The 26,090-nt window shown below is 46.2% G+C and overlaps 1 protein-coding gene across 1 annotated transcript in view; it reads right to left on the bottom strand.

Annotated features, from left to right (window-relative positions):
• Positions 1-8,649: 8,649 nt before the first annotated feature.
• The window catches only part of GSK3B (glycogen synthase kinase 3 beta), a 138,304-nt gene continuing 120,863 nt past the window's right edge, over positions 8,650-26,090 (bottom strand). The window contains exons 9-11 of the mRNA XM_042811018.1: positions 21,459-21,645; positions 16,182-16,280; positions 8,650-9,922 (exon numbers count right to left, since the gene is read on the bottom strand). Coding sequence (XP_042666952.1) covers positions 9,855-9,922; positions 16,182-16,280; positions 21,459-21,645 — 354 coding nt within the window. The 3' untranslated portion in view covers positions 8,650-9,854. The remainder of the gene's footprint in view (positions 9,923-16,181; positions 16,281-21,458; positions 21,646-26,090) is intronic.

The raw sequence follows: 26,090 nt of genomic DNA, 5'->3' as shown, positions 1-26,090 counted from the left end.
GGGAAAAGCAGGAAGAATGCTGGCACATTCTGATGTGCAGGCAGGGGTTGCTCAGGCTCAGGATGCCAGCAGCCAGCGGGCCGTAGACACAGGCAGTGAGACACAGCATCTGAGCAGGAAGCTGTCAGCTCTCCAGCACTCACCTGTCTCTGGGTTCAGCGTCTCAGAGGTACGTTTATACCAATCCCAACATCAAACTCAAGCACAGCCATGACCAAACACCTCAAGTGCTTGCTTACTCACTGTTCCTAGAGTTCTAACTTATTCAGCAGTGCCAGTGCGTATGATATCTACGTTCTTCCAGCACCTCTTTGGACCTGATTACCTGTGCTTTGTGTTGGGGAGCCACAGGGATGGTCCTGCTCCAGCTAATTGTGAGCATTGCTCCGTTCCTTCAAAACCAGCAGTTGTTCAAAAATCCAGGCCCACCAGGGCATTTCTGGAAATATTTTGCATCACTTTTCCACTCAGTGGACTGAAGTGGGCGAGTGGCAGATAGAAGAGAGAGAGGAAAAAAAAAAATGGAGTACTCCTGTAGTCCACTGAGCTGTAAATGAGGACTGGAGAGAGGAACACTGCTGCACCACGATGCCATTGCCAGGCTGTCAGCCCTGGACCAGGGGCACCAGACAAGAAGGGGGTGGGGGGCTCTCAGCCTCTGTAATGCTGTGAAGTCTGGCAGGAGTCAGGGATGGGTGATGGGTTTTGGTGAGGATGCTGTGAGGATGAGTGTGGCAGGGTTTATGGATTGGGGAAAACTCCCATGGCGTTCCTCGCTAAGCACTGGAAACAAAGGTAACAAATGTAGAAACAGGAAGCAAAATCACAGAGTGTGGGAGGAGCGGCTTTGCAGGGCATTGGTTCCTTTGCCTCAGGCCACCTTGGACAAATTTAGCCTGGTTGAAAGAGGGGATAACACGAATCACAAGATCCAGTGTAATAAGAGAGACATGGAAAACTTGATGCAGCTCAACAGGAGAACAGGAAGAGCAAGCCAACGAAGCATTCACTGTATTTCTGAGATTGCACGTGGAAATAAACTTCCTCTGTGTGGCATGCTGTACAATTTGTCGTGGTTAAAAGACAAGAAGCATTCTAACAGGTGTGGGAATAGATGTAGGGAGCAGCATCCCTGCCTTCCCCAGGGATGCAGCCCAGCACGGCAGCCAGGAGCAGGGGATGAGTGCTGTGTGCAGGCTGAGCTAAACATGCCGTGGCTTTTGGTGTGATCTAAGGGGGATGCTGTCAGGGAAAAGCCCTCTTCTCCACAAGACATTGCATTGCATGGATACTGAATGCCAGGGCAAGGTTTCTGTTGGGAAACTGCTCCAGAAACTGCTTTCAGTCATCACATGTGGGGTTACAGAATGTGCTTTGAGAAAGAAAATGAGCACAGTGAGAGGGAATTGAGCTCATAAATCAGTAGCACAAGAATGCACCATTCCCTCCTGGCAGGAACCAGAACAGCCCTGGGGAGGAGCTGGATCTGAAACAAACACAGCAGATGCCTCCAGGGCTGCACCAGTACAGCGCAGGCACCTGGATGATGGCACTTGCCCTGCACAGCCTCCAGAAGCTCCTGGGAGGAGCCTGGCAGCGACACACAGCTCTTCTGTGTCCCAATGGGGCCTGGAGGGACCACAGAACACAAGCTCCACAGGGGCAGTGAGAGTGGCTGGAAATTGGTCCCTTTGGAGTGACAGAATGAAGGCAGATGGTCTCAGGTCTTCCCTGTGGCCTTGGCTCTCGCAGTGTGGGGTGAGAAAATCCTTTCTGCAGTTCCAACCAGCAGAAAGGCCTATCGATGGGATAACATGAAGGCAGCACACCTTTCCCCAGACGCTAACTGATAACAAACCCACAGTCTTCCGTCTCTCCTGCCTCCCTTAAGAGCAGCACAGCCATCACACAGCAGTGCACTCCTGCTCTCTGAGCGGCACTCCGTTCTGGTCTCACACGGGTACTTGGGCTCTGCCTGCTGCTTTGCTGGGCTCAGCTCAGCCCTCGCACAGCTGCAGGGTCATAAAACCACAAGCACAGTCCTCGCACACTGAAGGCTTTGCAGAGCTCAAATGTGGCTGTTACTGACTCAGCCACCTCCTGGAAGTGCCCCTGCCACAACCTGGGAAAGAGAGGCTGCTTTGGCTCCTGCTCCAACAGCATCATTCCGTCTCCCTTTCCTCCACCTCCTGCTGCCTGGTCCAGTCCATTCCTCTCAGCCCGTCTCCACATGCCAGAACCCCATCCTTTGTGTAGGGGCTCAGAGATCCCTTCCACCCTCCCCAGCAGCCCCCTCTGCACGGCCATCCTGGTACTCTCAGGTCAGTGCTGGACACAGGGCCGTCCATCCCCTTCCTTGGGGAGAGGCCAAGCAGTGTGCAGTGCTGCAAACTGTGCTGAGCAATGGCAGCTGTGCAGCACGGACCCGGTGCCGTTGCTCCTGGTGACAATGGCGGCAGTGAGCATGAGCAATGCCAGTGCTTTGAATACAGATGCAGCAACACGGAGCCATGTTCCTATGTAACTCCTAAATGACAAGCACCCGCCCTGCTGCCCTCCCATGCACCCACTCAGCAGCATCTGCTTGTTCACCGTTTCCCCTCTCCAGCATTTGAGAAGCAGCCGTTCCCATCAGCACTACGAAGCTGCATTTGCTTCTCTCTCCCTGAGCTGCTGCAGGACTGATCCTAAGAATGAAATCTTTTTTTTTTTTTCTTCTTCCTCTCTATGAGTCAGCAATAGCCAGCATCTGTAGTCAAAGCCTTTTGCAAACACCGTGTTGATCCCCCACCAACTGAACCCGCCAGCCCACATCATTCTCCCACCTGGCCAAATGCAAACCATTTCTCATCCCTGGAAAAGCCCCAGATCTGTCATTTCTTGCAGAGCCAGCTGCCATTGACAACCCAGCCTGATCCCAGGCCTCTTAGAAAGGGGAAAGGGCTCTGACATGCACAATCCAAACACTACCCAGCTGGGAGCCACTGCATGTCCCAGGATTGTGAACCGCAACGTCTTGAGGAACATTAATGGTACAGTTCAGGTCAGTACAGAAAACATCTTCAAATAATCCGTTATACTCCACTCTCGCCTGGCCAAGGGCCTGATTACACAGCCAGGTTACTGAAAGGAGAGGGCAGGCACATTGCAAGTGAGGGAAGATGGGGTTTGTTCCCCTCCTTCCACATTCCAGGGAGCTGGCATTGGCTTGGAGAACATGAATGCATGTGAGTGTGCAGAATGGGATTGCCTCCTGCAGGTGAAAACCAGTCAGCAGCCCTGGCACCACCTGTACTTACACCCGAGGTGGCTGTCGGTTGGATGGCACAGGCACACTGATGGAAAAGGCTGTTGTAATACACACAGCTCAGTGCTGCTTTGTGTTGTGTTGAGCACTGACAAGAATCTTAAGGTGTCATAATCAGCGAGTAGACTTGAGCACAGCTTACTGTTAAGTGAATGCCATCCAGAGAGATCCAGATGAGCAGTAGGCCCACGAGAAACTCATGAGGTTCAACAAAGCTAAGCGCAAAGTCTTGCACCTGGGTTGAGGAACGCTAATCAGTACAGGCTGGGGGATGTAAGGATAGAACACAGCCCTGCCATAAAGGGAACTGGAGGTATTGGTGGATGGGGAGCTGGACATGAGCCACCAATGTGCCCCTCCAGCCCAGAAAGCCAACTGGATCCTGGGCTGCATCAAAAGCGTGGCCAGCAGTTTGAGGGAGGTGATCCTGTCCCTCTACTCTGTGCTGGTGAGACCTCACCTGAAATATTGTGTCCAGATGCGGAGTCCTCAGGACAGGATGTGGACCTGTTGGAGTGCATCCAGAAGAGGACTGACTCAAAAACAATCCAAGGGATGGAACACTTCTCCTATGAGGATGGGCTGAGAGAGCTGGGGCTGCTCAGCCTGGAGAAGAGAGGCTCTGGGGAAACCTGAGAGCAGCCTTTCAGTACCTAAAGGAGGGTTATGAGGGGGGTGAAGAGGACAGTCTTTAGCAGGGTCTGCGGTGATAGGACAAGGGGTAATGGTTTCAAATTAAAACAGGGTCCTGATCAAAGGGCATTTGCAGTGAAATAGAGAGAACACAAGGCGTCAGTCCACGTGTTTAAAAAGGAAAGTGCTCAAGGTCCCCGACTTCCAAGGATCGTGACGAAGGGCAAAATTCAAATCAGTAAGAACTCACCAAGCAGTTCCATCAGTGACTCCACCGCGGTACAACTGGCCGCATCCAGAGCTGCTAGAGCAGAGCATCCCCAGTGCCTGCAGCCAACAGTGGATGGTGCTTTGGTCCCGTCCCCACCCTCTCTGCCACCCTGGGAGGCTGGAGCGCAGAGCAGACCACGGAGCAGTGGCAGAGCCCAGCTGGAGGCCTGGGGTGGCTGCCCCTGCTCCAAAGGGCTCCGTGTCAGCCCACCTATCGGGAGCACCCCGAGCCCGGCTGCAGAGCTGTGACCCCACTCACATCCCCGAACAAAGCCAGAGGAGCCACCGTGCAATATAAATTTGTTTTTATTGAAGCAGCAGTCACATGACCTTGCATCTAGCCTTTAGGATAGCGACAGAATGGATTCGGCCAGGTCAGCCAGCCCAAAAAAAAAAAAAAAAAAAGGAATTTTTATTCGTTTTTTTTGGTTTTTTATTTATTTTTCTTTTGCGCTAATAGACATGTCATGTTTAATACACACATTATCCAGTACCGGAAACCCAACTCAGAGATAGCTACGTGCTGATTTGCTGGAGGAACGGTCCACTGGACGTGGTCTTGACAAACTTTACAAATCACCACCAAATAACGTTACTAATGGGACCAAATGAGGAAAAGGAAAAAAAGAAACGATGAGTGCAGTATTCAAAGCCAGCAGTTTACACAGGTTCTTAAGTTTGTATCTATAGGTGGACAGTAAAGGAAGATCGCTTGGTTTCAATTTGAGATATCATGTCCCAGGGTTCCTCTCTCCATCAAATCAAACGGCATCAGAGACAAGCTGGCACCTCTTGGAAAAGTATCATGGAGTAACACAGCTCATTTAAGAAAACATGCTTATTTCTCATGATTATTTTTTTTTTTCTATTTTTATTTTTATTATTATTACAAAGATTCATGTCCACCTATTCTCGCGGAGTGGAAAAAGGTGCGGGGGTGAGGAACAAGGGGCAGAGAAGGAGGAGAGGAGGAGGAAGGAAGGGGGGCAAGACTTTGAAATAAAGACCACACACTTGGGAATTTTCAATTTCATTTCCAGGCTAACCTACTTTTTATTTAATGCAAATTACAGTACCAGTTAACTATTTCCGAACCGAGTCACACAGAACAAAACGTATTTACAAGGGGAATGGGGCGGGGGAAATAATAAAACATTAAGCATACTTTCCACAAAAAAAGTTTATATTTAAAATGAAAAAAAAAAAAAAAAAAATCAGTCACAGAGGCATTCAAGTAGTAATAATGTTATACAGGTTTTGCTTTTCCTTTTAAATCAAGACAGATTTGCACAAGTGTATGCAATAGTTTGTATACAACCCACAGTCCTTAATATATATATATATATATTTTAGATTTGTTTTTAAGATGGAAGTGGTCACACTAATCGGTGTGTACAGGCCCAAGTGATCCATCAGCAACACATTAATGAACGCAAATTTTACAGGCAAGCAAATTATATATATATAAATATATTTTATATATATATATATATATGTATGTATATATATATATATATTAAAAATAAATTGAGAAAGACCAACACAAGGAAGCTACTTTTCTCAAGCTAACTCCTTAGGTACTGTTTTCCTTTCTGGTCGTTTTGCTGTTATTGCAGGGCTCCAAAACAAAACGAACTAGGAACAAAACTGACTAAGAGCCCTGTGGGAGGAACCTGGGACCCAGGCACCTCTCCCCACCTCAGAAAGGCAGACCCGGAGCGGAGGCTCTGCGCGCTGCTGGCGCCGTCCGTCCGTCCGTCCAAGGCTGTCTGCTTTTCGGAGAGGGGACCGACGAGCCGGGGGCTTGGATGTGCTCACCAGTGGCACGCCATAGGCACCTGCCACTGCTGTAAGCAAAGCTTTGCTTAAAAATAATGGGAGAAAGCGACCAGGGATCTGTGATTAGCCAATTTTCTTTTGTGATTTGTTTTTTTTGTTTGTTTGTTTTTTCCTAGTAAGGTAGGTAAGTTATTTAGCATTAAGAACAGCAGTGTCTTAATTGGGTGCCCAGAGGGGACCCCGATCACCATCGGCTCCATCTCAGAGACCTACGCGTTGTGGAATTGACAAGAGGACAGATGGAGACCATACACTGTCAAAACCGAGCCCCAGACGGAGGGAAGAGAGTAACAGCTCTGAGCAGACCATCAGAAGCAACGTGACGTCACTGACCTTTGTGTCACCAGAAAAAGTGCAGCCTCTGCTTCACCGGAATGAACGCAAGATGCTCCGAAACAAAACAGCAACCTTTGGTTTGGTACAGGGTGAAGTGTTTTCATATTCAAGACAACCTCAGGTGGAACACTAACCAGGTAGTAAACACAAGCGGACTAATTGTAGAAACAAGGCCTTCGTGCTGGGCGCAAGAACTCAAGAGACATGTTCAACTTGCCATCTTAAGAAACCAAAAGTGACTGTGGGGAGGGGATGCGGTGAGGAGCCCCCTGCTCCGAGAGCCCCCGCAGGGCCCAGCGACGATGGCGGGGTCCCTTCGCTGCTGACGGCAGAGGGCCCTTCGTCCATGACGGTGGGGGATCCATCAATGATGGCGGAGGATCCACCATTGATGGCGGGGGGAAGACGAGCAAAGCCGCGCGCAGCCGCCAGCCATAGGGCTGCTGCGGGCGAGAGAGTGGAGAATGAAACCGGTCACTGCTAGAGGGGGGAGGAGGGCAGGGGGAACCGGGGACGTCCAGAGCAAAGCCGTGGCTCGGGTGAGATGGGGGCGAGGAGGGTTTCCTTTCGTTCCGCTCGGGATCGGGGTACCGCCGAAACCTGACAGCGCTCCGAATTAAAAGCGGGGAGCGGAGATGCGGTTGTGTGGGGGATGTTGTTAACAAAGGAGGAAAAAAAAAAAAAAAAAAAAAAAAAAAAGGGAAATAAAATTCAAAAAATCATGGAAGCGAAGGCACTCCAAACTATATAGATACACTATACATCGCTAGAGTTATTGTTACAATAATACAGGCCGGTACCTACTGTACAGAGTTAAAACTATATGGCTTTAAAAAGCTCGTCTACATTTTGTCTGATTATTAAACAGAATCACTGCCCTGAACGGTAACTTTTTGCTCATTAATAACAGTTCCTGGGTCCACATATTTACATACAAAACAATAAAACTCAAAATTTAAAAACAACCAAAAATAATAATGTACAAGCTTGAATTTGGTGAGGAGCTTTGTGGTTTCCTTTTTTTTTTTTTTTTTTTTTTTTTTTTTTTTTTTTTTTTTTCCTGTGTGTTTTTTTTTTTTTTCTTCTTATTTACAAAAAAAAGGTTATTCAAAGACCTGGATCTAACTGTATAAAAGAGTCGGTGATCCTGCCATGATCCTTGAAACGAACAAACAAACAAACAAACTCCCCGGGGCACCCCGACCCCCGGCTAACACCCACACAGCGCACACAGACACGGCACAGAACGGGAGCAAAGCTCTTCACGCTCCTCCGCTAGACTTCAATGAAAGGAGAAAAAGAAGAAAAGAAAGGAAGAAAAAGCCACATTTCCTGGAACGAGCAGCAATTTTGTCTCTGTTAGTTTTACATTTTAAAGACTCGGTCATCTATCTGCCTCCAAGCAGGAGCGCCTACAGGCCACGGCCCAGCGCTCTCGTCCTGCAGCAGATCCACACTCCGCCCTGCTCTGTGGGTCTCCTGCACTACATGGATGGCTGGGCCACTGCTGAGCCCCTGCACTTACCTGTGTGAGCCGCGTCCCGTCCTTAGGACGCTCTCAGCCCTTTCAATTGTGTCACGCGTGAGGATTTTGAAAGCCTTCAGCTCTGAAGAGGCAGTGCGCCTTCCTCTACCATCAGCCAGAATTTAGGGACAGCCACTGTAAAGCACGGAAATGCTTTTTTTCCCGACAGCAAATTGATGTGGGGCATAACGTAAGAGCTTAGCGGTTTCAGGGTGGGCGTTTGCTCCTCCCTCCCACCATGATCGGGCAGCACTTGGAGACGAGTTTCCAAAAAGCCCCACACAAACAGGGTGAAATGCACAGAAGGGAAGGCCATGAGCAGAGCCCCCGCAGCCACCGGGTGTGCTGGAGCCGCTCCCAGGCCCCGCGAAGGGCTGCACGCTGCCCCCAAACCAACCACCTGTCTCAGGCCCTCGGGTCAGACAGAGCCGGTAAGCACCGAGGCGGCTCCTAAGGAGCGCAAGGCAAGGGGGAGCTCCTCCACCTGTCCTCCCCGGGGATATTGCTTGGGATGGGGCAGAGGTGGGACCGTGCACCACTCGCCCTCGCGGGGGGGAAACCCGGAGCCTGGGCTATGACAAGCACCCGCCTCACGCTTCAGTCAGACTGCTGCGAGATTGTAGACAAAATAAAAAAAACAGTGTTGTCTCTATGTATACATGTATATATTTATATAATATATATACACACACACTCATATGTAGCCAGCTTTCCTACAAGTCAGCAGGTACAATTACTGTTGATAGCACTCCGATGTGTAGTTTATTAATATTCTACCGATGTAAAAACAGAATGGCAACGTGGCAACGCGCATCAATAAATAGAGATCAAAAAAGCAAAGAGGTTAAAAAGATGAAATTTAAATACAGACTCTAGCCGTGGATTTAAAATCAGAGCTACCGTAGAATGTGGCATCCTGCGAGTTAAAGCTGCAGTTAAAAAATATTACAAAATAAACCAGTAGAAGACTGTTACAGTTCACATTATAAATCCCGGTGTCCTTTTCCTGTACATCTCGGGAAAGGGAAGCCTATTCCAATTGGGACTGGACAATCGCTCAGGCGGTGGCACCTCTCAGCCCGGCCCTCGCCATCCCCTCCGCTGCCCCAACCACAACCGCTCGCCTCCGCCTGTGTGTGTATTATATTATATAGAGCCGTGCAAAGGGCTCCTCTTGGAAGGAAGCTGCAGGTCTCTTCATCGCTAGCACTGATTTGTGAAAGGAAAGTCTGCCACTAGCAGCTCAAGCCTTAAGACACACGTAAGCCTCCCCCCTCCCCCAGGCAGCCTATGTCCTACCATGCCAGCCAGGGCAGCTGTCAGTCGCCCGTCGGTCGGCCGGGGGCGTGGATTCGCTGGCACCGAACGCTGAGCTCTGTTGAATGACCCCTGCTAAGCTCCCGACCAAATTCAAGCTGTGCACTACATCAAAGTCCGAAACTTCACTTAAAAAGAAAATAAAAAAAGAGGTTAAAAAAAAAGAACTTCAGCAGAGAATGAGGTTTGGGGGTTCTTTTTTTGTTTTGCCTTTTTTTTTTTTTTTTTTTTTTTTTTTCTCCTTCTTTCCGTTGTGGGAGAGGGCATGAGGCAAGAGTCCTGGTTCTGAAGTACACAACAGCAAACTTCCAACATGAAGTGATTGTTGAGGGGAGAGACACTGGTGTGTTGTATTGCTCCGCGTTCCCTCCTCCCCCCACCTAGTCCCTGCCCCGGACACCCTGCAGAGTGAGATACAATGAAACTGGTTCGTATTTATAGATATTTTACAAGGTTAAATAAGAACAGCAATAATAATAATAAAAAATTGAACACTAAAATGAACAGGTTGGTTGGTTGGTTGCTTTTTTTCCTCTTTTTAATTTTCTTTCCAAATGTGACCAGTGTTGCTGAGCAAGACTCAAATTACTGGTGATTTTCCTGTGCAGCTGGCTGCTTGGTACCGGTTCAGGTGGAGTTGGAGGCTGATGCTGTAGCTACACTATTGGTCTGAACTCGTTCTCCTGCATTAACATCTGCAAATGACAGGCGAGGGAAGGAAAGAAAGAAAGAACAACCAGCATTACCTCCAGAATACAGACATTTGCAACAACAGCCATGACATTTCCCACACAGGGAAAGCCCCAAATCCCACCACCGTACCACTGGGCAGGATGCCCTCGTTGGGTTTATAAAGAGCTGTTTGCTCTGGACAGAGATGTGCTTTGAGTGGGACAACACCATTTCAGCATGCTAACACCTGGCTGTGTTCAGCTGTTCTGGTGGGACAGGCCGTGCTCAGGCTGACCCAGGAACACTGACTGTGAAGGCTTGCTGGCACTGCCAGAGCCAGCGCAACTGCCCAGGGCTGCACACTGGTGCTGATGCTTCCTGCTGTTAGGCCTCCTTGTAGCAAAGCCATCTCCAGGAGGGATGGAGCCCCACACAGAGACAACATGCAGGACTGGGAGCTCCTGTCAGTGTGCATCCAAGGAAACTCAGAATTTGCAAAGAAATACCAAAAGGAATTTCACCACAACTGTGTTTTCAGATGTAATTTGAAGGGAAAATAATTGTGTCAGCTTGTAGCGAAAGGCTACAGGGAGAGTCTTCATGCTGATGTGCAGAGGCTCTTCCAGAGACCATCAAATACTGTTATTCAGTTCTTAGAACGCCCCAACAAACTGGGGCAGGCCTTCAATCAGGCAAGAAAAGGAGAAAAGCAAGAGCCAAGACGCTAATAAACATCCAAACATACTGAGAACAACAGAACAGTACGATGGCCAAATAACCACACACAGTTGGTGGTCTCTCTGGAAAAAATAAGCTTTCTGAATATTAGAAGAATTAGGAGGGAAAAAAAATGCACCAACTTCATCTGGAGCCATCCTATGCAGGATGTGATCTGCACAGCCACAAAAAAGGAAAGAGGACAAAAGGTGAAACACTAAATACTTGACAACAAATACATGAGTAGAAAAAGATATCAAGTGAGGTTTCCTAAAGTGAGCATCATGCATTTCTCCCACTGAACTGAAGGGTAGCTGCAAAGCTATCAATACTGCAATAGAATAAAAATGACTTTTATCTCAGTACAGAAGAGGGCAGAGTGGGAAAGCAGTGCACTCAGAAGACAAGGAAAAGGGCTCACAGAGGACAGAGCAAATTTAACAACCAATGAAGGACAGCAAGACCGGCAGAAATAACAGGACAAAATACAAGTTGAGGTGGTGGGGTGCAGCAACGCTTCTCCAGCAGAGAAACATTGGTGAGGCATGGCAGTGGGATGCTGCTAATGCAGCCTATCTGCTGTCCGGCCACTTCAACCCGACCATAGTTGAAGTGCAGCCATGAGCAAAAGGTGACAAGGTGAATGAGTGTTCAGAAATGGAGTGCATCAGTTGGGGGACAAATTAAGTAACACATAGAGATGATGGCAACAAGAAGGGGCAATCAAACCAGCACCAGCATCGAGGAATAAAAAGGACAAGGGAGAGAGGGTGTGGCGCCTGTACGAAAAGGAAATGCCGTGAGGAACGCTTAGGAAGAAAGGGAAATCCTTCTGTGGGCACTATGCTGGGAAAGTCTCCCACTCCTTTTCCCCCTACCCTGAAGTGACCCAAAGCTCTCCCTCCTGAACGAACAACCACCATGAGAAAAGAAGCTCAAAGCACCACAGTAATGTACCAACAGCAGCAGTGTTACCTGGGAAGCTAGCACGTGAGAGACATCAACCTAGGTGGGGAACTGCTCTCAAGGAGCAGCTCCCAAAACACATGTGCTTGCGAACCAATGATGACCAAGGAAATCTGAAGTGGAAACTCTGACTCTCAGCTTCTGGCTGAGTCAGGCCTCAAACTGTGCCTGATGTGCAGGTAGAGATAAACCCTAGCTAATGCAACATCTGTGCCTGATGCAAACACTCTAGCTGGAATCTGTACTGTTGGCAGAGGATTTCTCTGTGCAAGAACAAAGAGTGTGCGTGATTCATTTGCTGAAATAAAACATGTTTTTTGATCTCCCACTCCTGAAGACAACAGAGGCTGAAACCATTATTATTTCACTGCTACTGAGCAGAGATAAAGAAGAAAGAGGAAGGGATGGAGCTACTTCATGTAACATGTAACACATGCTCCTCTTATCATCACGCTAGTAGGGGAGTTTCTGAGAAACATATGCAGCATACGGTCAGAAGGAAATAAAGTGATGCAGCCCCGGACCATTTACATGGGGCTTTTCACAACACTGTGTAACACCCCACCCAGGCTGGGACAGAGCACAGGCTGACAAGGGTTGCACTGACTCAGAAGCTGCAATAAAATGTAGCGTTGTGACTCTCCAGCCTGCTGTGGATGGAGCATTTGGGGAGCGGAGCAGGGCGTGCCCCAGCACCTCTCTGCTGGAGTGCAGGAAAAAGAACACAACAAGAGCATGAGGGTTTCTGGGCATTCAATTCAATTTCTGGGCATTCTTGTTGCCAGGAGAAATTGGTCCTTGGACACAGGAGAAGAAAACCTATGCCTTCAGTAACATTACTAAACTCTGCACAATATTTGCTTTGCCAACTGTGCTGCTGTGGAAGCTGTGCTAGGGACTGAAGCTACGAGCTGCTACGGAGCTCTCTAGCACGGGGCAGGTGAGTGCAGCAGCCTGTGGCTTGAGGTTGGGGCATGCTCTGCTGTGACCCACCCATCTGACACCTCTGTGCGTGGCAAGGAAACCACAGCAGGGTGAAGTGTCAGCCACTTCTGAGCTTCTTATAAACAGAGGGAGAAAGTCATCTCTCATCAATATATTCTCTGCCAGTTCAGCTGCAGCCTGTGAGGAATACCTTTACTCTCTCAGAAGGTACGTGGTGCTCCCTAGAAACCTCCCAGAAAGAAAAGATTGGGCTGCAGTTCAAAGACAGAGCCATCAACTCAGTTTGAAAAAAAACCATCAACACTAATGACAGCATTAGCTGGCTGGATTTGAGCACTGACACACAGCACTGCTCTTCTACAAAGAGAGAAACAGAAATGCATCTGCGAGTCCACACAGGGCAACAGAGGAGAGGAGTGGAAGGATGAGAAGGTCTCATTTTTCCTGCAGTGTCTACTGAAGAGGAAATGCTGGGCTCAGTGCAAAACTGGTAGGACTGACATGGACAAATTGCTCTCCTGTAGCTGCCATGGATGCATGAAAACTGCCTGCCCCTTTTCTGTCGAAGGAAGTAGGGCTGTACAAAATTCTTTCAATGGAAACATCCCACTTGCACTAAATCTTATTTCACTGGAGTACTGTGGCCTTTTCAACTACCCAACACTGGCAGGTGAGACTAGCTCTAATCTGTTTTGTTGCTGAAAGTTCAGGCACACCATCTCGTTTGGGATTACATAGGATCAGCACAGCAGGATGCCTAAGACGACAACCCCAGTATCCCAGCTGGCACAGCTCCCTGCAGATAGCAATTACACCCTTCCCATCCTAGCACTGCTAACAGAGAGGTAACTGCTGCTGCAACTAAGCCAGGAAGAAAAATGCAGTCACATAAACAGGTAAACTGCTCAGCATGGCTGTGAATTGTCCTCCTCCTCCAGACTGATCAAGTCAGCATCCACGTGTACAAAGCTGCACTGGCCTTTTTATCAACCATCAGTGTGACTCACAGAAAGCCAGCACACCATTTCCAGCAGGGCCAACCACTTTCAACTTCTTTACTCCTTTTTGTGCCACAGAAGTCAAAAGGGATTTCTCAAACTTCATGAGAGTTTGCCAGTGCCAGAGCAGCAAGGCTTCGTGCTCCCATAGCAAAACAGGGTTCCATCAGTACAGGGAGCCTGGCTTTAAACCTTGAGAGGAAATCTGCAACCAAAGTCACAACAAAAGTTACCTCAAATTCCCCCGCACTTCATATAATGATCCCAAAGCTGCTGTTGCATTGGGCTACTGAAATCACTACTTGGCAACTATCATTTAATGAACACAATTTTGGAAAATTTGTAATAATATAAAATGTGTGCAATACAAAGCAGTGCTTTGCACCTTATGAAAAAATTGAGACTCGTGTCACAGTCTCTGCTACATAACAGCTATGAAAATGACTGTGAGCAGGTAAAAGAAACCCAGCTGGATGTTCACTCCATTTCAGTGCCTGAATACCTGTAAGCAGCTATGTTGGGCACAGCACTGGACACAAGAACTTCAGTATCAGTTCTGCTTGCTGACAGGAGACAAACTATCAGTTTATTAATAGATTGTGGTTACATATAACTTGATTTGTTCTCTTCCCTGCTCAAAACAGTTTCTGAACTTGCACTGTTTTTTCCACACAGTTTCACGTTTTGCAGAACAGCCTCCTGCCTCTCAGGCTGCCCTGGGTCAGGTGGGAGAGCTGCTCCCAAGCTGCTTTAGCAGCTATGAACTGGAATATGCAGGGGGAGGGGAAAAGGGACTCTTTCAATTTAAAGTTTTTGCTCAGTGAGGCATCAGCATGCAAAGCAAAACAGATTAACATCATCTCATATAGGACCGAATCTTAAAATTGTAATTCTGTTGAAATTCCCAAGGCCTGCTAAGAACCCCGGAGAAGCATGGAACTACAAACAGCTGTGCAGCAGAAACACAACACTACAAGTTGCTCAATCCTTAATTAATTTCACAGTCTCTTTCCAAGTTGCAAGGCTATTTTCTAGTGAACTAAGAGTAGGATGTCCTGTTCCAACTGTGAGTACTGCTTGTGAACAGGAGGCTTACACATGTTGACATCAATAAGATGGGTGGGTTTTTTTCTTTCCTTTCAGTATACTTTCACAGTTAGGACACTTCTAGCATTCAGCCTAATGCATTTTTTCCCTTCTGCGTTCTGGAACAGAATTACTGGGTGAAAACAGGTTTTGTTTTTTTTTTTTAACCTAGATCACTCCACAAGACTGCTGAATCTTAGCAAAGAGAGCAGCTCCTCAAAAAGGCATTACAACGACATTAAGTGAAAGGATTTTTCAGAAGGACTTTAAAGTCAAATTCCCCGTCTGTATTTTGCAGTTCTTCTATCACTTTTACTACTTTATCTGTTTTTTTCCTTACTCACTGAGCAACAGATGCACACAGAAGGGAAACAGAGAACATGACTATTTGCAAAGTACTGCAAAGTGTACGGAAAAAACATAGTAAATTTTAGAAGAGCAAATTTGCTTTCTCTTAAGTTCAAACCACATAAATTACACAGGCTCTATCTTTTACAAACCGATACCACAGTTTCAGAGAGAAGTCTGATCTTACAACTCAGTTCCAATTGTCTCAAAGAGACCACGAAAATGCTTTCCGTATGGCAGTGGCTGGACCAAGCACATCAAAATTGAAGTAACTGGAACATCAACTTTCAGACGTCTTCCTTCACAACTGAGTAAGCACCTGAAACCGGGTACCTGCCCTTCTCAAATGGGCCTGACACGCTCAAGAGACACACATGCAAGCACACCCATCATCTTGCAGCCTGCCTCGGGTTGCACAAGCGCAGTGAGCTTGCCTGCTGGCATGCTGACTCAGGGCTGACGCAGTGCCACGTGTGAATCACCACTGCCACATCCGGCAGCACCTGGGATTTGCTTTGGGAGTCTCCCAACTGACATTACTCAGCTTTTCAGGTTTCGTTGGAAACGTAATACAAACTGGAGTGGCTACAGACCAACAGTGAGCTTTTAAAGGGTTTCTGACAGAAACGTGAGAGTGAGACAGAACAAAGAAAGTTGCTCAGTGCTGGCCAAAACCCAAAGTGCTCAAAGATAACATAAGGAAACTCAATAAGAAGCAACAGCAGCTACAGAGAAGAGGCAGTGAGCAAGGTGACCCAAGTCTCTATCCTGACTTTTGTAAGCTTCTGCCTTTCCTAGTGGGGAAAATCCTCTATCCATGCTCTGCAGAAGAGCATGGATACTCTACCACGTCTACTAAGCTAGCCACTCCTTCTCCTAGACATCATGCTCAAAGCCAGTATTAACTTTGGAGAGGCCAAAAGCTCACAATTTAGGTGTGAAACAATACAAAATAAAATAAAAGTGTGTAAAAAAAAAAGTAAAAACCAGGGGAGATAACTATTCTTTTATAGTGCAAGCCTGGGCAAGAGGCATGAATAAACATATAGGTGGCCCAGGTTAGGATATGGATCAGCAACCACAGCAACATCCAGGTGACCATGAGCAGAGACCGAGCAGAAGGCAGGGCTGGAGAAGCCTGTCCATCCCTTCCTGCTCACCCTGGGCCTCCACAGAGGATGGTGCCACGGAGCAGGGGAGGCAGGCGGGCGCGTGTTCTCACCTGAGGCTGCTGTAGCGTTTGTAGGGGTTGAAGCAGCTGCTTGGTTCCGAGCATGAGCAGGGATGAGGATCGAAGCCAGAGATGGGTTACTTGACAGTTCTGGAGGGGAGGTGGAACAAACAGAGTTAGCTTGTCATTCAGCAAGAGCCCCGCATGCAGCGCAGCTCATTGGGTTGTCCTGTAATGGGTAAGCTGCGGGCAAACGTGTGCCCATCACAACCAAAGGCCACACTAAGCTTCTCCTCTTGGCTGACCAGCAGGGGGAAACCACGGCAATATTCAACACGGCCATCCCTGTAGCAAGGCTGACAGGACTACCAGGGTGGTACGAGTGTCAGGGAATTATTTTCTAGAGAAAGACAGTGGCTTGTGAGTTAGCAAACAACTGGTCAAGCTTGTTGTTTATCAAAAGCCTGATGATGTATTGCCTTTTGAGAACTGGAAGGATTCCCTTCACAAACCCACTTGCAATCAGTCTGAATGCTGATAGCAGTCATGCTGCTTGGGGCACTGGCTCAGCAACAAGCAGCTGTCACAGTGGCTCCAAGAGCTCCGGGGGTTCAGTTCTTTGGCTCGCTCAAGCTTCATTTCTCAAGGACCTGGGAACCCAAGACCCAATCTTAAGGCAGCCTCTTTGAGCGTGGTCAAGAAGAGGTGACATGTCCCCTAAAAGTACAGGGACAGGCAAAGGGAATGGCTTTGCTGGGTAATTTAAATGGACAACAAAATGACACAGCCATTAACTAAGGAAAAAAACATGGCTTTTAGGCTCCAAATCCAATATAGCTTCAGTGTGCATCAGAATGAGAAATAGGCATCTTAAAACCACTACTGTGGGAGGGTGCAGGGCAACAGGCTGCCAACAACTGACAATCTTCTGACATCCTCCCAGGAGAACTGAATGCCTCACAGGAGGTGGTATGGAGCCAAGACAAGACAGGTCCTGTCTGCCTCAGCATCAGGAGTGACTGTCTCTTGAGAAAGCAGCATCCGGTGGGGAGGATGTGAACAGTCACCCCATACAAGGATGACTTATGACTTTTGGGGCTCAAAGGGCTTTTGTACGCAGTCTTACATTAATGGAGTTTGTTTTTAAGAGACCATTTCTCTTAACACAAGCTTTAAATTTAGAGCCTAAACAGACCAGTGGTCTATTTGATGATTTTTTCTCTTTTAAGTTCATATTCTGCTAGGAAGGGAAGATGTAGACAACTCTCACTTGTTCATAAGCCTCTTACTAAAGCGTATTTTGATACTGTATTTAAGCACTTCAGAATTCGAGTTCCAGACTGGAACCAAACAAATTGCTACATTACCTGCAACCTATCAAATCTATTCACTGTAACATTACATTCTGGACCTGGTCTTTCCATAAAGCTTCAATAATCAAAACATTTAAATAAATACAAACCCTCAAACTCCTATGGGAATAATGTAGAATTCACATATTCATAATATAATTCAGAATTCATAAGTCTCATTTTTATGAAAAAATAAACTGAGGAAACACGAATCCTTCAAAATCAAAGCTGAACAAGGTGATAAACCTATAGTTTAATCCTGTACTGGCTATATTAGCTGCTTTGTGGAAGAAAATCTTGCTACTTGAATATCTTCTCCAGAGTTGTTTCTCAAATCTGTTATTACAGGGAATCTGCCATTCTCTTCATTATTTTTTAAAGTTTCTGTTACCCACGCACTCCTTCCTGCTCATCACTGGCAGTAGTAAGGGACTGCTGCCCAACGGAAACAGTGACAAAGTGCCAAGGAAATTGAATGACATTTGCTACCTTTCGGAGCTAAGCAGTGCCTCAAGGATGCAACTATCCTCTGACAGCATCTCCGTAGCCAGAATCCTAGGGCCAAAGAGCCAGCTGACCCGGGCAGAAAAACACTGCTGCAATGGCACTTCAGACCCAGGATGATTCCTCCCACACTTGCTTGTAATATTGCCAGAATATGTCCTTTCACAGCACCAGCTATGGTGAGCATACTACTTTTTTGTTGTTGTTGCACAAGTGTTTTTCTGGAGCTACCTCAAAGATCACTAGCAGACACTACAAGGCTGAAACTGTTCACTTCCACAGAAACCTCATGCTGTCCTAACTGGTATGAAGTTTCTTAAGTTCAGCATGCTTCAAGTGTCTTGGTACTCCACTTTGAGGAGAAGTGTGCCAGGAGAAGTGTGCCAATTTAGACAGCAAACAATCAAAGCAAATTCAACTTGCTGGCTGGAGTTTAACAATAACTTTGCTTCAGAATTTGAATTTTTGTTCTGCTGTATCTTTGTGGCTTTCATATCTGTGAGAATGAGGCACATCAATGCAGAACAAAAGGTCTGAGCTGTGGTTCTGACAGTCTGTTCTCAGCGACTTCCATCACAATCTATGGACAAGCCCTGGAATTGTAGCATGCTTATCTAAACCAAACTTGCAGTTCAGGGTTGTGGTAATTTCAACCAGTAATGCTGCAAGCAGCTATTGTGATCAAGGCAATGCAGATAAAGATTTCAATATAATTATGTGAACAGAGCAGTGATACCAAATAATTTATGAGAGCCAATTTTGGTTCACATCAGCTCGGGAAATACCTCTCCTTCTCCTGATCAAATTTTGATACCTACAGCCACTCTACATCTCCAATAAGGAACTAGAATAAAAATATCCAGTTTTACCAGAACACCAGATTATCTCCATTCCCCAAACACAATGAAATGCTTTGCACTGGGAAATGATGATACTGAGAGCACTGAGCCGTTTCCTATTTCAATGCTCCAAGAAAGCCTGGCAGAACCTAATTTTGTATCTTTTACTTGGTCAGACAAGTAAACAAGTAACAAACTTTCTGTGTAACAAGTTTATGTGCCAGTTTCTCTTCAGAGCAGAAGAGCACTGGAATCAACACAAGTTTCATACTCCTCTATGTACCTCAACACTGAGCATATCCTGAACTGAAATATTTCTAGGTGGCACTCAAATGGTCACACTAAGGATTTCCAGACATGCTGAGACAGTCTGGATGGAAATTGAGCCTTTTTTAAAAAAAAATATTTTATTTTTTAAGAAAAAGTAAAAGCCCTTTTTATAATTAGAGGTCACAAGTCATTTTTTTCTGATTAAAAAACTCTAGGCGTAAAAGTGCTTGCCAACAAGCAGCAATGGCAGCCACTTCTAAGTGCTGAATCATAGCAGTCCTCAATGGGTAACTTATATGGACAGACAGTAACATTTGTGACCCAGCAGAATCACTGAGATGCTGTAAGAAATGTGGTAAATGGTAAGTCATTTCAGGTTTTGAAAATTCATTTTCTAAGAGAAAAAAAAAAGCTTTCAGCTTTCTGCCTTGCAGGTCCAGGAGTCACTGAACTGCAGCACTGGCTACTACAGATGCTTCCCTGGGCATGATAATTGCTTAAGTACTAATTCGCATATATTATTTGGTTTTATACTAAGAAAAATGTAGAGCCAAGGCAGTAAGATAAAGCTCTCTTAACAGCTCCCATCCCTACAGCAGGCATGTATGCACCCCAGAACCACTGCTGGCAGCCAAAGATCATACTCTTTATCTCCATATACACTCCCTGCTTTTTTCTAGACCACTGCCTAGATCAGCAGATTTGGTATGACACCTAGGTTCTTTCTGAAAATCAATTCAGTACAGTAACCATCAGATCTATACTGTTATTTCTAAGAGCTTTGTTTCCAAGCCTTTTCCACCTCCTACTCCACAGGTTTCAGTCAACTGGCCATAGCCAAATAAAACACTTTCTTTAAAATTTAATACTGTCTGTTGAAAACAAATGTCATAGAAAACAAAAGGATACCTTTCACTACTTTCAGAATTACCAGAGATGACATAAGTTATCAGCATATCTGATTTCCAAAGTCCTGATCTGTTTCCCAGATGTGATGCCTGCTTTGGATTAGTCACTCTGATGGAGCCATTGTGCAGTCCAGCTAAAGACTGATGACAACACAGTGCCACAGGAGCAGCAGAAGCTCTTTGTGTATCCTCAGGTCACAATCAGTACTGCTGCTAGACAGGACCTATTACTGCATAATTATTAATGAAGGTCTTAAAATCACTGAGATAAGCTGTACTTACTTATTCTTAAAATTCTGCTTTTTCTTTTTTTTTTTTTGGCTTGTGACATGCAACACAACTCATCTGGAAACATATTAATGACCAACCTCCCACCTGCATTCTCTTTCTAGATGCTAACACTGGCACGTGTCAGAGACAGAAAACTGCTTTTTTGAATCTTAAGGCTTCCTTTTCCCACAAAGCAATTTTTCCTGCCATTTCCAAGAGTCACAGTGAGAGCACATCAGCTCTCTAGGATGGCAAAGGAGAAGTTTACTTGAGGCTTAAATTACTCAGCAGCTTCCACACTGCCTAGGGGAAACCAGGGACAAATTCCCAATACAAGCATTTATTTTTTTCTCTAAGGATTTTTAAAGTACTCACTGCAGATCTTTCCAATCCTTTTTTAAACCCTTGCATTCATGTAGTAGATTTACCTTCCACAAGGCAGCCATTCAAAACAAGTTCATGCTCAGGCACATTTCGGCAGATGGACATCACACGCACTAAAGGATTTGAACAACTACACTGATGCTAACTGAGCCAAAAGGTATTTTAGATTTCCAGCAGAAAATGCACACTGATCTATATTTGCTCCAAGGGTAAGAACTTGCAGCTAGTCACTTAACATTAAAATGAAGTGCTACAACATTAATTACTAGGATACTTGTATGCTGTATTTCTCATGTTCCCTGTCTTGGAAGACAAAACCATTCCACAGAGGTATCAGCTTTATATTTCTGAGGAAAATACACATAAGTGGTTTTAAAATTTGATACTGAGTTCAAATAAAAAAGCTTGCTGTCATTGTTTCTAATTTACTGAGTCGACATGATGCCAGATAAACTCTACAGTACATAAAACCAGGACAGTGAGACTTCTGCATTTATCTCACATCCAAAACCAACATAGGCAGCAACACTACAAACTTCCCTGCCAAACTTAATACCCACTGCTCCTCAACATGGCATTACATGCATGAAGGAGTAGGGACAACTCCAAAAGGAAATACCAATCTAAATGGTCACCGAGTACAGTATTCCACACACACACATCCAGCTAGACTGCAGACACTAAACTGCAAATGTAAATAAACCTTTTGCTTTTTAACTTTTGAGAGCGTGACGTGCGCATCACAGCAAACGCTTATCCCAGCGCTCCCTAAAGCAGAGATCCTCAATGCCTGCAGGCTACCTTGAGTGGTGAAATTGAAGAGTGCAGGTTTCTCTCGCCCGTTTGGTAACTTGACGTTTGGGTCCCGTAGTTCATCGAAGAAAGAGTGTGCACAGGCCTCCAGGGGAGTCAGGCGGGCAGTGGGGGTGTACTCCAGCAGACGGCTACATAGCGCAATTGCTTCTGGTGGAGTGCGGGGCCGGAAGACCTGCAAAAAAACAAGCAAGGAGAAACAAGTTGTCTGGGTATGCTCCTTCTCTTTGCTGAGCAGCAGCAAGCCAGAGCAATTAAACCTCTCGTTGCCCAACGCACTGGAACAAACTTGTGTTTGTAGTAATCAACGTCCTCCAGCGAGGATAGGAAAATCCAGTTCCTGGGGTTGAGAAAGGGTTAATTGCCAAGCTCTGCACTCAGTGAAGGAGCAATGCCAGCAAGAGGACTTCATGGGAGCGCACTCAGAGAAACAACTCCAAGAATGAAGGGGGAACTCATTCAAAAGTCATGACAAAAACACACAGGTGCTACCAGCCATGCACATGGGGTGGAGTGAAGGTGGGGAGAAAGGGTTCAAATGAGCAGGATTCACTGAATGCAAAAATTGAATAGGGCCCCACTATTTTTTTCTTTTCTTTTTTTTTTTTGCTAGTGAACAAAGTCTTACTAACACGGACTTTCGCAGGCAGTAGGTCAGATTGTTGCTATGGAGGCTGCTGTTCAACTTTGGAGAACAACAAGGGAAGCAAGGGTGGGGTGCAGGAAACGTCTAGCTCTAACTTGCAGGTTTCTCCTTCCTTAACCTTATTCTGGCAAGTCATTCCTGTAATGGGATAACTCTTGCACATCTGGTATTTCTAAGGCTCAGAGCTGTGTCAAGAAAAGCAACTATTCTATTCTAAAAGACTTTTACCTGGGCTGATGACAACACAGAGCTCACAGCAGTTCCTCACTGCAGCTTGGTGTTAAAACTCCAAGAATAGCTATACACACATCCAACAACGCTCCCATCCTCCTCTCTTCTTATATAACAAGCAAAATAGAAAGTTATCATGTAGTGAGAGGCCATCCAGGTCACCTATGTTGACCCTCACTATGAAGTCAGAAAAGGAAGGCAAGAGACCAGTATGGCTGAACGGGACCTGCTGGTCAAACTGGAAAGCAAGAAGAAAATGCACAAGCAGTGGAAACAGGGACAAATACTGTGGGAAAAGTATAAGGAAGCTGTTAGGCCATGTAGGGATAGGGTAAGGAAAGCCAAGGCCCAACATGAACAAAACTTGGCAAGGGGTGCCAAGAAGAACAAGAAAGGCTTCTATAGGTACCTTAATCAGAAAAGTCCAAGAGTGACACAGGCAAGCTGATAACAACAGACAAAGAGAAGGCTGAGTCACTCAACAACTTTCTTGCCTTGGTATTCTCTGATAACTGCCTGTCACACAGCCCTCAAACAATTGGTTTGGAAGGGGGGGATTGGGGAAACAATGCCTCTCCTGTTGTGAGCAAAGACCAGGTTTGTGACCACCTGAGGAACCCGAACATCCACAAGTCTGTGGGTCCTGATGAGATGCAAGTTCTGAGTGGCTCATGGAGTCGCCAAGCCACTCTCAATGGTATTTGAAAAATCATGGCAGTCAGGTGAAGTCCCTGGTGACTGGAAAAAAGGCAACATCGTACTGATTTTTAAAAAGTGTAATAAGGATGACCCAGAGAACCACCAATCTGTTGGTTTCACCTCTGTTCCAGGAAAAATCATGGAGGAGATCTTCCTAGAAGCTCTGCTAAGGAGCACGGAAGACAAGGAGGTGATATGAGAAGGAGCATGGCTTCACCAAGGGCAAATCTTTGCCCTTGTTTGACCAACCTAATCTGTCACCAACGATGGTGTCATTGCATCAGTGGACAAAGTAAGAGCTGCTGATGTCATCTATCTGGACTTCAGTAAGACCTTTGATATGGTATCCCACAACATCCTTCTCCTCAAATTGGACAGATATGGATTTGATGAGTGGACTGCTTGATGGATGAAGAACTGGATACAAGATTGAACCCAGAGAGTGATTGTCAATGGCACAGTGTCTGCATAGAGACCAGTGATAAGCAATGTTTCCCAGGGATCAGTGCTGGTACAGATACTCTCCAAGATCTTCGTCAACGACAACAACAGTGGGGTCCAGTGCACTTCAGTAAGTTTGCAGATGACACAAAGCCATGGGGCACAGCTGACACGTCCAAGGGATGGGATGCCATCCAGAGGGACCTACACAGGCTTGAGCAGTAGGCCCAGGAGAACTAAGGCTCAACAAAGCCAAGTGCAAGGAAACCTCCACTATCTGTACAAGCTGGGGGATGAAAGGATGGAGCATAGCTTTGCCATAAAGGACTTGGGGGTACTGGTGGACGGCAGCTGGACACAAGCCAGAACTCTGCTCTTGCAGCCCAGAAAACCAACTGGATCCTAGGCTGCATCAAAGGGAACACGGCCAGCAGGGTGAGGGAAGTGATCCTGCCCCTCTGTTCTGTGCTAGCGAGACCTCACCTGGAGTACTACATCCAGATGTGGAGTCCTCAGTACAAGAAATACACAGACCTGCTGGAGTCTGTCCGGAGGAGGGTCACAAAAGTAGTCCAAAGAATGGAGCACCTTCCCTACAAGGATAGGCTGAGAGAGCTGAGGCTTTTCAGCTTGGAGAAGAGAAGGCTCTAAGGTGACCTGGTAGTGACCTTTCAGTATCTAAAGGGGAGCTACAAGAAAGAAAGAGACAGACTCTTCAGGAGGGTCTTTCAAAGGACGAGGGGAAATTAAAGAGAGTATGATTTAGGTTGGATATAAGGAAAAAGTCTTTTACAGTGAGAGTTGTGAGGCACTGGAACAGGCTGCCCAGAGACGTGCTGAAAGCCCCGTCCCTGGAGACATTCAAGGATGGGCTGGATCAGGCTCTGACAACCCTGATGATCTATCTCTGGTGTCCCTGTTCACTGGAGGAGAGTTGGACTAGCCGACCTTTAAAAGTCTCTTCCAACTCTGAGGATTCTACGATTCCATGTTACAGGTGATGCACAGGCTGCAGAAAAGGCAGGGGGCTTGGGGTGAGTGATAAGTTCTGATGCCAGCAGTTCTGATAAAAGCTGAGCTCTTATCATGCTCTTGCACCACTGCAAGTAAACACACATCATGCAGCACCTAGAAGAAATTAATCGGTGCATGACATGCTGTCTGCAGTTAGGAACTTGCACAGGCACTCCCTTGGCAGGCTGTAAGCCAAAGAGTGTGCTATGGTGAATGGGAATTGGACACAAATTCACCAGGGTGCTGGAGAGCACTCGTGTGAGTTCTGCACATGTTGTGCTAGCTTCTGTGGTTGAGACTAATGGAGTCAAAGTGACTTCTGTTAGTTTACCCTGTGGTAAATAGTGTAAATAAGCATGTCCTGAGGTAAAACCACTGAAGTGGTCTTCTGATATTCACTGAGAGGTCTCGCTCTTGTATCTTCTTACTGGTATTTTGACAGGCATGATCTACCAGAGCTTGGAACTGAAATACTTCATATTCAGCTGTGGTTTTCCCTGGCGACAGCTCACTTACCAGCTACTATACAGATACAAAAAAATAGATCACTCTGTTTTTTCTTTAGGAAAAGACGACAAGTCCCTATCTGGAGCACATCAGCAGGCAAGCTGAGTGACAGACCTGCTGTCTGTAGGAGGAGTTGTCTCGTCCGTCTAACTCTTAAGCTCTGCATTTTGGCAGTGAAACCCTCGCAGCCTCTTCCTAAACTCGGCCTGCCCCTGAATGAGCAGCCAGGCATCCAGGGCAGGCAGAGCCTGAGGGCCTCCCTAGCTTTTCCAGAACCAGGGAGAAGAAAACCCAAATTACTTTTGAGTCCTCGCTCACTCAGCTTCCCCATGCGCAAAGTTGTGATGAACACGTGGAATGACCTGCACATCTAAGCCTATCTCCTCCTCGTTACCTTGCGGTAAAAAACATTTGCCTGCCTGCTGCTTCAGGGATGCTCACTCAACTGAAATACCCTTTCTAGCATTCCTCTCCGTTTTTCAAGGCTAGGCCTAGTAATTTGAAAAAATGTTTCAGTACATACCCGTACTCCTGAGGTGAAATGTCCTGTTCCTGACGAGTCCTAAAGATAATGCAGTGAAATAATCCAAACAGGGGGAGTCAATCCAAATGAGAATAGTTCAGCAAGGAAAAATATATCCAATATTATAAGAAATCCATGGTGTGGGAGACATAGAAAAGGTTTATACAATTAGAAACTTTAAACATCAGTCTCCATAGCAGCAAGTCCAACTTCACCACAGTGTATGCCAAAAAATTGATTGTGCAATGGTGAGGCATAGTATAGAAACATTATTCTATTAAATTTATGTTCCAATGCCAGTGCATTTACTAAAAAAATAAAATAAAAAAAAAATTGAAATCAAAACTCGAACTAAAAGGGTAATTGAAATTCTCATCATAAAGAATTTTCAGTCTTTGGTCCTGGGTATAAATGTCCACAGACAATGGGTCCGAATTAGTCTGTCTCCAGAAGTGCATCCCACTTGTAAATCTGTCCCAGAGACACAATGCAAACTTTGTTTTTCTGAAAAAAAGCCAAACCCCTAGCAATTTATAATTGGTGCTGAAAAGAAAATAAA

This window comes from Centrocercus urophasianus, unplaced genomic scaffold, assembly GCF_019232065.1.
Source record: "Centrocercus urophasianus isolate 14NV4802_14NV808 unplaced genomic scaffold, USGS_Curo_1.0 seq_12, whole genome shotgun sequence".
Classification (NCBI taxonomy): Eukaryota; Metazoa; Chordata; class Aves; order Galliformes; family Phasianidae; genus Centrocercus; species Centrocercus urophasianus.
This window is presented reverse-complemented; position numbering and strand designations above follow the sequence as displayed.